Source organism: Balaenoptera musculus, chromosome 2, assembly GCF_009873245.2.
Source record: "Balaenoptera musculus isolate JJ_BM4_2016_0621 chromosome 2, mBalMus1.pri.v3, whole genome shotgun sequence".
Classification (NCBI taxonomy): domain Eukaryota; kingdom Metazoa; phylum Chordata; class Mammalia; order Artiodactyla; family Balaenopteridae; genus Balaenoptera; species Balaenoptera musculus.
The window spans coordinates 135662633-135676222 of NC_045786.1; the positions used below are offsets into that span (position 1 = coordinate 135662633).

Genomic DNA, 13590 nt, shown 5'->3' on the forward strand with positions numbered 1-13590 from the left:
CTTCTCGTTCCCTCCACTAGTCTTGTGAGCTTCTTGCAAGAGTCACAAGATTTTTCTTTTCTCCGCTTAGTCATTGGGGACCTGTAAACATCTTAATACAAAGACCCTGAACCGTGAAGGAGCGGAGGTGGCCTGGTAATAAGTATGTAGCACTTCTCTGGCCCTAAAGCCTGTGCAGTGGGCACTTCGGCTCTTTAACTCAAGTCCCAGGGCAGTAACAGTTTCTAGGACTTTGTTTCCGAATGCTGTTTTAGGGGAGAGTGTTTTCTGGGGGTATCCTCGCCAGAGCAATGTGAATTGCTTCTATTTATTATATCGTCATTGCATGGCATTCCTGACCATCCTTCCAGTTGGACAGACTTAATTCATTGAGTGTATAAATAGAGATTAGTCTTGCAGTCCTAGTAATTGGGGAGCAACAGTTGTCTACAGCAGCTCCAAGCTGACTCAGGGATTCAGTAATCACGTGAGCTTGAGGCCATCTGCCTGCTCTCTGTCTCCACCCCGTCTTACCCTATCATCATCTTTTGCAGTCACAAGGTTGGTTAGTCATGGCTCTTCCTGAATTCTACCGGGTCTCTGTGCAGGTGGCAATGATTTTCCCAGGAAACCAGGTTCCTGGAGCTGCACTAGTTAGCGGTGAGAAGAGAAGGAAAGGAAACCAGTGCTGGTTGAGCAGCTAGTATGTCACATGATGCCTGTGGTTTGTAAGAGACTTTCTCCATAACCTGTCAGTCATTTCTGAAGGAAATTTGGACTTCACCATTCAAACACTTTATTAAATTTGTGTGCTTACAGGAACTTCACAGACAGGGATCCCCAGGTGTTTCATTTGGTTTCTCAGTGTTTAATTTGATGAATGCCATCATGGGAAGTGGCATCCTTGGCTTAGCTTATGTTATGGCTCATACTGGTATCCTTGGATTTAGGTGAGTTTTTTTTTCTTATTTTACTTTTTTTTTTTTTTTTTTTTTTTAATTTTTATAGTACACTGAGAAGCAAAGAGGTAGGCGGCAGAAGCTGGTATACAATTTCTAGTTATTTCTGGGGTTTTAGCATTTTCCTCTTACTCCTGTATTGTTGCTAGTCTGTAGCTTGGAGGGATGCTACATAATTTGTATTTTTCATCCAAAGTGTGGCTAATTTTTAAAAATGGAAACTTGATCCACACTTGTTTATAACCTTAAGAAGTGGCTTGTTTGTTGTGTCAAGTTGGCCAAAGTAAATCAAAGTTTATCAGCCATGCAGATTACTTATAAATAGCGATTTTGTGAATGTAAATAAAGCACATGATTCTTTCATTTCTCTCCATCTCCTCTTTTCCTACCGTTAAGTAGTCTTGTTTCACTTTCTGAGGCTAGACATGTATTCTGTGCTTATTCCTTCTCATCTTTTGAGACTCAGCTCATATGCCAGTTTGCCCAAGATAGAAGACATTCCTGTCTTTTCTGTGCTTCCATAGTACCTTGTATATTTATTCTTTTGTTATAATATAATGATTTGTTTGCAAGTGAGTTTCCCCACTAAACTCTGAAATCCTTTAGGACTAGACCTTATCCTTAGCATCTAGCACCATGCTTAAGAATGAATGAACAAGTTTGTTTTGTCAGTAGAAGCAGACCTATTTTTCTAGGAAATTTAAAATACATAGTCTCAAAAAATAAATAAATAAAATACATAGTCTCATGTAGGTTCATTTTTTCTTTTATTTTGAAATTCTTGATTAGCAAACCAACTTGCTTTTATTATGGGACGTATTCACGGACTTCCATAGTTTTAAAACTTCAAAGCTATGTGTGACATCTTAGGCAAGACATAATCATGGGACTTATTTCTTAGTTCCCTTTGAAAAATCACATTTTATACTCCAGTGTCTTACATGCAGATGTATACCACTGAATGGGTGCTTGCTGAATCATATCACAGTTTCCATTTGGTGATGCCAAACTGTTACTTTGTGAGGTCTCTGACATCAGTTGACAAGTGTACTTTCACCTCTCAGTTTTGCTGCTTATTAACAAGTATTAAGTGGACTACAAGGATAGAATTTCTTCAGCTTCGGGAGCTCTCCACTGAGGACAGCTCTCTAGAAGTTTGTCCTGCCAGTACCTTCCTGAGAATAAGTAGGGGATTCTGCATGCTGTTTCTTTTCATACTTTTGGCGAGAGGACCCCAATTATTACATTGCACATTTTTCAAATGGTGTCATTAGAAGTGTGTTAACTGTACTTTTTTGGTTTGGTTTGGTGAGTGTGTGTTTAATAGATGCTAGGAAATGCAGTGTTAATTCAAAATTATAGGGAGGTACACATCTTTGGAAGGGGAGGGATCGAGCAAAGAAAAAAGAAGACAATGAGATTTCACAACTGAAACTTCTCTCTAGACTTAACAATAGGAAAAATGAGTCATAAAAGGGATGTATTACAAGATAACTGAATGGCTGAACCAGCAGTCAGCAGACAAGAGCGCTAAAGAAGGAAATTCTTTTGTCGTTTTAAATAAACTTTGGTTTTTTTCTGAGTTTTATTTTAAAAGCAGTACATATTCATTTAAATAAAATTTGGTAAATATAGAAAGTATCTTCTTACTTTCTTTAATGACCATAATCCAACTACTCAAAGACAGTCCCTGTGAGCATTTGAATGTGGAAAAAAAAATTGTTTTTTTAATGAGATACCATAAAAAAGAAATTGGGGAGGGATTTGACCATGTGCTGTTTTATATTTTAGTTTCTTGCTGCTGATAGTCGCTCTCCTGGCTTCTTACTCAGTTCATCTCCTGCTTAGTTTGTGTATTCAGACAGGTGAGTAAAATGTTATGCTGATTCATTTGATGAAGTAGCCCATTGTGATTATATCTATGTACATTGCATTGGCTGTCTCAAATCTCAGATTTCCAGCGGACATACATTATTATTAGGTAGGATGGTTGAAATGGAGAATTTCAAAAGGTCAGGATATGTAGACCCAGTCCTACAGAGGAATATCCAAGGACAGAATGGGAGGAGGAAACCAGCATTCTTCCCTGCCTTTCTCCACAACACATGACATAGTTTTCTGGGTTAGAGTAGATTAGGGGAAGCACCTGAAAGGTGTTTAAAGGATCCAGACCTTGTGTTATGGGGAAGCAGTAGACAGGTGTTCATGCTGGTCATCTTTCTCGTAGGGTGATCATCTCCTCGAGAACACCTTCCCAGATCTACTACTACTGCCATCTCTGCCCCCCTCATATGTGTATGAGTTTTTTCCATTTGAAACTTTATTATGCAGTTCAGTCATGTATTGAGTAAGTTCTTTTAAGTTGCAATAAATAAAAGTGTATGAATTACAGAACTGCTTTCATAAGGTTTTTCTTTTGGCATTAACAAATACTCTATGTCCATCAGTCCTGGTCTTTTTATCTGTCTAATCTCATCTTTTTTTTTTTTTTAATATTTATTTATTTATTTGCCAGGTCTCAGTTGCGGCACGCGGGATCTTCAGTCTTTGTTGTGGCATGCGGGATCTTTTAGTTGCAGCATGTGGGAACTTTTAGTTGTGGCATGCAGGATTTTTAGCTGTGGCATGTGGGATCTAGTTCCCTGACCAGGGATCGAACCCAGGCCCCTTGCACTGGGAGTGTGGAGTCTTAGCTACTGGACCACCAGGGAAGTCCCTAGTCTTGTCTATTTTTGGATTAGGTCAGTTTTGACTCCAGAATCATGAGTTTAATTCTTATGTGGGTGGGTTCACTTTGCCGTATATGATCTTTGTTTTCAGACTTTAAGAAACAGAATAGATACATAAAATAGATAAAAATAGGATTATTCTGGCTGAAACAGGTGAGGGAAGCCCACAGGTATTTCTTGAGTATTTTGTCTTCAGAACATAGTTCTAAATCCACAGCTCTAGTCTGTTTAATCTGTCTATGCATCAGACACACCTGCAGATCGTTCTGTAAACAGGTTTCTAAGCCTTAGGGATTCTAATTCCAAGAATCTGAGGTGGGATTCAGGAATATATTTTTAAAAGTCCTCCAGGGGATTCTTATGCAAAACTGATTTAGCATCCATAGTTCATAGCTGTAACTTGTGCCACTGCTTTTGGCCATCCAACCCACAAATATATTCCTCTGCTTTCAAGGGGCTTGGGTGAACGTGCAGACAGATAAAAATACTAGGAAACAGTGCAATGATATTAATCTCAAAGTAACAAATTGTTCATAACAGCATCCCAAATTCAGGAATAAGATCATTAAATGAGTGTATTTGTAAATCCTGCTGAAACTTGACTGGAATTTTAATGACATGTTTTGAAATTTTGCTTCTTTGTGTAAAAAAAATATTTTTACTTAATTGCGATAATTTAACATCTTCATATGTTATTTTATCATGGATTCTACTAAAAGATTAATACATTGGTCAACTACATGGCAATTATGTCTTCATTAACTAAAGTGTTTTGCTTTATTAATTTAAATTATTTGGAAGTAATATTCAATTTATGAAGATTTCCAAATAATTCTAATTTTTTTGCTTTCCTTCAGTTTATCTGTATTTAACTTTGAAATTCTGACACTCTCTGTTGTTCTTTTCTGTAACTTTGGGCATATAAGTGAAAAGCTCTATTTCTCTTTCTTTTTTCTTTTTCTTTGATTTTTGTAGCTTATTTGGTCCATGAGCTAACTTCTTCATGGTTCTTCATATACATTGATGCACCTGCCTTCTGTTGATTGAATTTCCTTCAGTGATTGTAAAATTCTCTGTGGAGGTAGGCTTTAACAAATTTTTTATATTAAAAACAAATATATATATATATATATATATATATATATATATTCATTCTAGAGAATAATGTATAGCTAAATTTTCTCCCCAGTTTATTGGACTGTCATAAAGGAGTATTATGCTCAGATTGAATTCATTGGTCGGAGAAAGGGCTATCATAAGTCTTTACAGATTAACTTCTTCATTTATTTGCCTGGAGTGCAAGAGAATTTTTTATCTTTATGAAAGTAAAGGATTTCTTCACACAAAATTCTGCTGTTTTCGATTTTATGTAGGATTTGGGATCTATCTGGACTTTTCTTGGGAGCTGAGGAGGCATGTAAGGTACCTTAATCTCTCTAGCCTTAGTTTGCCAACTCTCAAATGGTAGTGATAATATTTTTCTCTTGGGATTGTTGTGAGAATGAAATATAATAATGTATATAAAATGTCGGGTCCTTGGTAAATGCCAGCTTTTATTATTAAGAGTTCTCATTGGGCCAGAACCCATAAGGATTGCAAGGTCTTGTACATATTGCTGTCTCAGAAACAGTTGGCTCGTTGTGATTCTTTGGGGAAATTTTTGTGCTCTGGGAATAAATGAGGAGCTCCCCTCCTCTGGCCTCCACATCAGTGTCAGCAGAAGGGAATCAGAGTCTTAGAACTCAGCCTGCATCTGGCCAGGTCCCTACTTCCTAGTCCTTGATCCCCACCACTCACTGCATTGTCATCATTATTTGCCTTGAGATCATTTGGATTAACGACATTATACCACTTATCTCAATGTATGTCAGTCACTTCAAGAATCCTATGTTATCCTTCATTTCCCAGACTCACTCCATATGGTTCTGTCATCCATTTTCTTTTCTTTTCTTTTAAACTTTATTGAAGTATAGTTGATTTACAATGTTGTGTTAACTTCTGCTGTACAGCTAAGTGATTCAGTTATACATCTATATATTCTTTTCCATTATGGTTTATCACAGGATATTGAATCTAGTTCCCTATGCTCTACAGTAGGACCTTGTTGTTTGTCATCTGTTTTCTGACTTCGTCTCCCCCTTCTCCCCAACTCCTGAAACCCTTCCAGTGTGCCCTCTAGAACGCATGGTCAGTCATCAGTAAAACCCTGTGCCCTCAACTCTTTTCTGAACATTTCCTTAACTTTCTTACTCTAAGAGAACCTAAGACTTCTCTGAGGACACTGCTTTCCCTGTAGTCCTCTCAAGTGGCCACTCTTTTCTCTTCCATGTCCCTCATACTTGTCTAAAGATGGGATAGGTGTCCTAGTCACACCTCATTTCCACTTTTCAACCACCTCCCTCTCCCTAAACCCCCAGCTTTGAATCTCATAACTCTATGCTACCTACTTCCCCCTTTATGGTTAACATCTATAGACTCCTCAGCCACTTTCTGTCATTTTATGAATATATTAGCTTCTGCTTTCCTTTCAGTTTCTTCAGTTTTACCCCTGTCATAAATCTGGATGATTTCAATATCCATGTAGATAATTCTTCTAATACTTTCATTTCCTTAACCTCTTCTCTTCTAATGATCATACTCCTGGCCTGCCTCAGCTACTGATTTCCATGGTCATACCATTGATCTTGTCATTACCAAAATTGCATCCCTCCAAAATCTCATTTTCAAGAATCTCACCCTCCAAAAACCACCATCTTTTTAATTTTTTTAAACTTATTCCCTCAAGTACTCCAACTCTGGCAATTCTTCACCTCTGCCAGGACTTGAGTTCATTGATCTACCACCTTCGCACTCTCCTTCACTCTCTTGTCCGTATTTCCCCTCTTTATCCAGTTGAAGTTTCCTGGTATATTATTAGAATCACTCCCTTGCTCCTCCCTTTCATCATGCTACTCCCCTGGCAAAACTCCAACCATGATTAAATGTAACTCTGCCTACTTCACGCAGGCACCTGTGCAGTTGAATGTTCCTGAAGAAGACACAACCATGCAGATGAATATCGCTATAATTCAATGTCTAGTGGATCTGTGATGCTATCACCTAATCTTTATTAACTTCTTTAGTTCATTCACTTGCTTACTCTGCTATCTAGGAGATGACTTTTTGTTTTCTTCTTTCTCTCAAACCTTCAACACATTCTCCTTGATTTCATTCTTAGCTGATATTCTCACTTTCTATTTCACTGAGAAAATAGAAGCAATCATAAAAGAACTTTATAAGCTCTTGCTACCATTTCTACCTACCCATCTTCATCTGTGCTATATATTCTGTTACTTTGGATGAACTCTTTGTGTTCCTATCTGAGGCCAATCCCTCCACTTATACTATGACCCCATCTGCTCTCACCTACGTTACTCCAGCCACTTTCTTCCCTCTCTTCTCTTTCATCATCTTTGTTCCTTTCTGTTTTCTTCTTATCAGTTTACAAATATTCTATAATTTCTTCCATTTTAAAAATGACTCCACATTCGTTCAGTATGCTCTATCCTTCATGGTGAAACTCCTCAAAATAGTTGTCTATACCAGATATTTCCCTTTCCTCCTATTCTCTCTTGAACACTCTTCAGTCAGGCTTTCCCCATTATTCCACAGAAATTATTGTACCAGCAACTTCCACATTGCTAAATCCAGTGGTCAGTTCTGTCTTCGTCTTAGTTGACTAGTCATCAGCATTTGACACAGTTGATCACACCTTCCTCTGTAAAACACTATTCATACTCTCCTGGTTTTCTTCCTGTTTCACAGAATACTCCTTCTCTTTTCTTCTGCTGAATCCTTTTCATCTCCCCATCTTCTAAACATTGGAATACCCTGGCAGTATTCCTCTGATCTCTTTTCTTTTACACTTTTGGGCTCATTACGGCCCTAAAATTTATACCCCTAGCCTGCACCTCTTCCCCTGAATTTCAATCTCATATCCAACTTCCTCCATGATACTTCCACTTGGATATCTAATATATTAATCTCAAATTTATCAAACTCTCCATTTTTGCACTGCCAATCTACATCTTCCAGTCTTTTCTCATCTAACTAAATAATAAGTCTTCCTTCTAGTTGCTCAGGCCAAAGATCTTAGAGTTATTTTGGACTCTTTTTCTCTTACTCCAAATGCAAGTTCCAAATGTGAGAAAGTATCTGTTCTGTAATTTTGAAAGTAACATGTTAACAAAACAAGTGTGAAGAGCATGGTGAAAAGGTATAGAGTCTACCCTTCAATCCAACATTTGTACTACTTGGTATTTACCTAAATGAATTGAAAATTTATGTCGACACAAAAACCTGCACATGGATATTTATAGCAGCTTTATTCGTAATTACCAGAACTTAGAAGCAACTAAGGTGCCCTTCAGTAGATGAATGGATAAACTGTGGTCCATCCAGATAATAGAATATAATTCAGCACTAAAGAGAAATGAGCTATCAAGCCATGAAAAGACATGGAGGATCCTTATAAATGCATATTGCTAAGTGAAAGAAGCCAATCTAAAATGCTACATTCTGTATGATTCCAACTATGTGAAATTCTGGGAAAGACAAAACTATGGAGACAGAAATCAGTAGTTGCCAGGGTTTAGAGAGGAAGGAGGAATGAAGAGGTGGAGCACAGATGATTTTTAGGGCAGTGAAACTATTCTGTATGATACTATACTGGTCAAAACCCATAGAGTGTACAACACCAAGGGTGAACTCTAAACATGGACTTACGGTGATAACAATGCGTCAGCGTAGATTCATTGATGTGACAGACGTACCACTCTGGTGGGGGATGTTGATGGGGGCGAGGCTATGCATGTGTGGGGTTAGAGGGAATGTGGGAACTGTCTGTACTTTCTGCTCAATTTTGCTGTGAACCTACAACTGCTCTAAAAATGAAGTCTGGTAAAAAAAAAAAAAGGAAAGAAACAAACTCAGAGGAAAAGAGGAAACAGATAATGCAGAGACCAGATGAAAACATTAAAAAAATACTATATTTAATAGCTTCAGAGAACTAAAAGAAGATATTGCATTGTTGAACCAAGAACAAGAAATTATTACAAGGCAATAGTCAGAGAATACAAGAGTCCTAGATGTAAAAAAGGAAATTTAAAATTAATTTAGTAGCTGGGCTGAAAGAGTTAAGGACATTTCCTGAGGGGTGAAAGACAAGGAGCTTGAAAATGGGAGAGAAAATATAAGAAAATGAGAGGATCAGTCCAGGAGGTTCAACATGCAAATAATAGGAATTCCACAAAAAGAGAACAGAAAAAATTAGATGGTAGAAAATTGTCAACAAAATAATACAAGCAAAGTTTTTGTAATTGAAAGAAGTTAGTTTCCAGATTGAAAGCATTTTTCCTGGTAAGCAATATAATGATTGTAAAAGAAGTCGTATCAAGTGCATCCTTGAAAAATGGTATAGATGATCTTATTTGCAAAGCAGAAATAGAAGCACAGACGTAGATAACAAATGTATGGATACCAAGGCAGGGGGGAGGAATTGGAAGATTGGGATTGACACAGATACACTATTGATACTATGTATAAAGTAGACAACTAATGAGAACATACTGTATAGCACAGGGAACTCTACTTAATGCACTGTGGTGACCTAAATAGGAAGGAAATCCAAAAAAGAGGGGATATATGTATATGTATAGCTGATTCATTTTGCTGTACAGTAGAAACTAACACAACATTGTAAAGCAACTATACTCCAATAAAAATTAATTTTTAAAAAAGTGCATAATTGTGAAAAATCAGAAATACAGTTATAAAGAAACTATACTAAAAGCTTCAGAGAGGAGAAACAAACAAACCAAAATTCTTATACAAAGAATCAAAAACTATAATGGCAAAAGACTTCCCAGGAAGTACTACAAATAAGACTATAAAGCAATACCTTCAGAATTTTGGGGGGAAATGATTTCAGTATAAAATTCTATACCCACCCAAACTATCATTTAAGTGTGCAGGAAGAATAATGACATTTTCATACATGTAAGGACTCAAGAAATTATCTCCCGTGCACTCTTACTTAATGAGCAATTCAGGATGCCATTTACCAAAGTTAAAGAGTACCAAAAAAATAGGGAATCTAGCACAGGGGAGAAGTAGAGGGAATTCCCAGGACAACAACCAAGTAGCAGATCTAAGAGCCACCTCCAGATTAGAGTAGTTCTTTTCACAAAGACACAGTCAGCTCTCCAGGCCATGCTTGCCTTCAGGATGTGTTCATGCGTGTGTTCAGGATGGAAACTCTTTTCTTTCTCTTCTTCTTGAAGGGAGTGCCTTTCTCATTTGTCTGTCTAGCTCTAATTTGCACTCACAGTACCTGGGTAGGTTAGTAGTCAAGCCTGGCTGTTACAAAAATCTAAGAATCCAATAGTGGGAGATTGAGACAAGGTATTAACAGGAGAATAAAAGAAAAAAAAACAGGTTAAGGAACGTGGGGAAGTTAGACTGAATGCGGAGAAGAGGATGTCTGAGGATATCTCCCAGATTTCTGGCGTAGGCCACTGGATTAATGATTGTGTCATTAATGGACATAAGAACACAGCAGATGTTAGTTCAAAATACAAATGAGTTCAGTTTTGGATATGTGGACTTTGAAGTAAAACTAGATGGACAGGTCTTAGAACTGAAGCCCAGGATAGAGGTTCATTCATTCATTCTATACTCATTATCTATTAGGATTACAGAGGTAAATAAGACTCACTTCCTTCCCTTAAAAAAGCTCATAATGTAGAAGGGGAGACAAACACATAAGCAAATAATTCATAATGTAGTGTGGTAATTTAAATATGTGCAAGGTATTAGTGATAGCTCAGAGGAGGGAATGTTTTGCCTTGTCTGGGTGGAGGTGGGGAGTGTGAGGTTCAGTAAATATTCCTGGAGGAATGAGCTAAAAAGCAATTTGACTAGCAGACAAGGCAAGAGAGAATATTCCAGCATATACAAAGGTACATACTGAACATTTTACTCAGGTACCAAAAATAGTTTACTATTATTTATGCATGAGGTACAAAGAAGAAAGTGAAACTGAGGAGATAGACAAGTGTCAGATCCTAGGGAACTTGGAGTTTTTGCTGAGGCAGTGAGAAGCCACTGAAGTGGTTTAAAAAGGGTCAAGGTGGATACTGGGATTCACCAATTGTTGCTTCCAAAGAGAATTTTGGTCCTTCCTAGAGCCCACTGAGAAAGAGAACATAGTCGCCTATCTTCCTCTTCCTAAAGTAAGGTGACAATTCTTTTATGAGGATTTTAATTGTTAGCAATGATGAGGAAATAAATAAGGAGTAAAATGGCTCCTGGTTCTCCCCAATTTTTTTTTTTTTTTACTGAAACCCTTCAGAGCAGTGATTTGAAATACTATCCATCACAGCACCCTCCTCTTATTAAAAAAAAAAAATTCTAAATGCTCATTTTACTATCTAAAATGAAATTCCTATAGCTATTATAACCTACCTGTAGTGGGCTAAACAACGGCCCCCCTAAAACATATCCAAATTCTAATCCCTGTGAATGTTATCATTTATGGCAAAAAAGGACTTTGCAAGGGAGATTATTCTGGTGGACTCAGTGCAGTCACATGTATCACAGAGGGAGAGCACAGACAGAAGAGGAGAAGGTAATATGACCACAAAGGCAGAGATAGGAGTGATTTGGCCACAAATCAAGTCATGCCAGCTGTCACCGGAAGCTGGAAGAGGCAAGGAACAGATTTTCTCTAGCGCCTCTAGAGAGATTGTGGCCTTGCTAATACCTTGATACTGACCCAGTGAGACTGATTTTGGCCTTCTGACCTCCAGAACTGTGAGAAAATAAATTTCTGTTTGTTTTTTTTTTAAATAAATTTATTTATTTATTTATTTTTGGCTGCATCGGGTCTTCGTTGCTGTGCAAGGGGTTTCTCTAGTTGCAGCAAGTGGGGGCTACTCTTCGTTGCGGTGTGCGGGCTTCTCATTGAGGTGGCTTCTCTTGTTGCAGAGCATGGGCTCTAGGCATGTGGGCTTCAGTAGTTGTAGCATGAGAGCTCAGTAGCTGTGGCTCGTGGGCTCTAGAGCGCAGGCTCAGTAGTTGTGGCGCACGGGCTTAGTTGCTCCACGGCATGTGGGACCTTCTTGGACCAGGGCTCGAACCCCTGTCCCATGCATTAGCAGGCAGATTCTTAACCACTGCGCCACCAGGGAGGTCCCTGAAGTTCTGTTGTTTTAAGTCACCAAATTTGTGATACTTTGTTACAGCAGCCATAGGAAACTAATACAGTATTTATACATAATATAATGCCATGTAGCCAAGTAAAGGAGAAACAAAAACAAAATAAATGCTGTTGGTGATGTGATTTTCCTAAATGGCGAACAGTTTTTGGCAAATTTCCAAACAAAACCAAACATCCATTTACATGGTAATTGTATTCCTGGAAAATTTAGTGTATATTGAAAGCATTTACCATTGTTTTCTCAGCATCTACCAAACTGTGCGTGACATACAGAGGATATTTTATAAAAGCTGGATATGTGGGTGATGAATGGCTTAGAGCTACAGAGGGACTATTTTAAAAGTTCCAAAATTAACACACAAGGCAAAAATTACATATAGTCAAAAGTACCTTTGAAAATTTCTTGTATGGTCTGTAAAATAGAGTGTACAACATTTACATGATATGTTGGACACCAATACACCATTTCTCAATAAAGTTGAGAGCCTTTTATTTTTCCCCAGCTTTGGTCTGGGTGCTGTGTGAAGGATATGGATTGCTAAGGTCACAAGGAATCCCCTTCAGCACTGTGAGATGCTGTCACTGTGAGAGCGAACGAGATTGAAACTGATTGAAAGACAGTAGATTCCTATTTCCTATTCGTATTTCCCATCTCAATTTGTTTATTGTTTGGAGTGATAGTCAGCTGTCCAAACTATTTATAATTTCGTATCTTTTTCTTGTGATTAGTGAGCATAGTTCAATATTCTCACAATTAAGTGGGCTGTTTATGTGATTCCATCTTCATTGAATGGTGTTCTTGTCTCATCCTTTCTGCTAGTAAGTAGTTCTCATCTTGCCTTGATTCTTCTCCCCCAGGGGCATTTGGCAGCGTCTAAAGACATTTCTGGTTGTCACAGCTGAGAATTGCAGGGCAGGGTGAGGTGCTACTAGTATCTAGTGAGTAGAGGCCAGGGATGCTGCTAAACGTCCTACAGTGCACGGGACAGCCTCCCACTGCAAACAGTTATCCAGGCCAAAAATGTCAGTAGTGGCAGGATGAGAAACCCTAGGCTAGATTGTGTGCATACCCTGCTCTTGTAGTGATTATCCCTTCGTATCGTTTGCCTTGAGGGCGGAATGTTTCCTGTAGCAGAACTGAACTTTTTGTTATTGGGCTGCAGGGAAGGATGGGTGTGAGTCTCTGCAGGGTTACACATATTTTTAAATTAACCTCCTCTTTTAATTTTATCAAGGTACTAACAGTCACACACACGTGCATGTGCATGCATATGTGTGTGTGCACTTGCGCAGGAGGACTTGAAGCACTTCCCCGCTCCTTCTCCCCCACATCTAGTTCCATTTCACTGGGTTAGCAACATTTAGAGTTTTCGTTTTGAATTCTTTTGGGGAGTTACCTTCCTAAGTCTAAATAATATTCTTCTACTGTTATTTAGTGATTTAAATTTTATCTGTTGACACCTCATTATGGAAGGTGAAGATTTAGCTCAGGTGCACTAATCCTTCCCCTTCTAATTTTCATTAGTTTGTATTCAATAATTCTTTCACTGATTGTTTGTAACTGTAAACAATACATTTATTTATTTATTTATTTAATTTCATCTATTTATTTATTTATTTTTGGCTGTGTTGGGTCTCGTTGCTGCGCGCGGGCTTTCTCTAGTTG

The 13590-nt window shown here is 38.0% G+C and overlaps 1 protein-coding gene across 6 annotated transcripts in view; it reads left to right on the forward strand.

Annotated features, from left to right (window-relative positions):
• The window catches only part of SLC38A6 (solute carrier family 38 member 6), a 63863-nt gene that overhangs the window by 660 nt on the left and 49613 nt on the right, over positions 1-13590 (forward strand). For 4 of the 6 annotated variants that reach the window (XM_036842500.1, XM_036842502.1, XM_036842503.1 and 1 more), the window contains exons 2-3: positions 799-929; positions 2730-2803. In XM_036842500.1, coding sequence (XP_036698395.1) covers positions 799-929; positions 2730-2803 — 205 coding nt within the window. Of the gene's footprint in view, positions 1-798; positions 930-2729; positions 2804-4642; positions 4749-13590 lie in introns of all 6 variants that reach the window. The other 2 variants (XR_005018684.1, XR_005018683.1) reach the window with 2 other exon arrangements.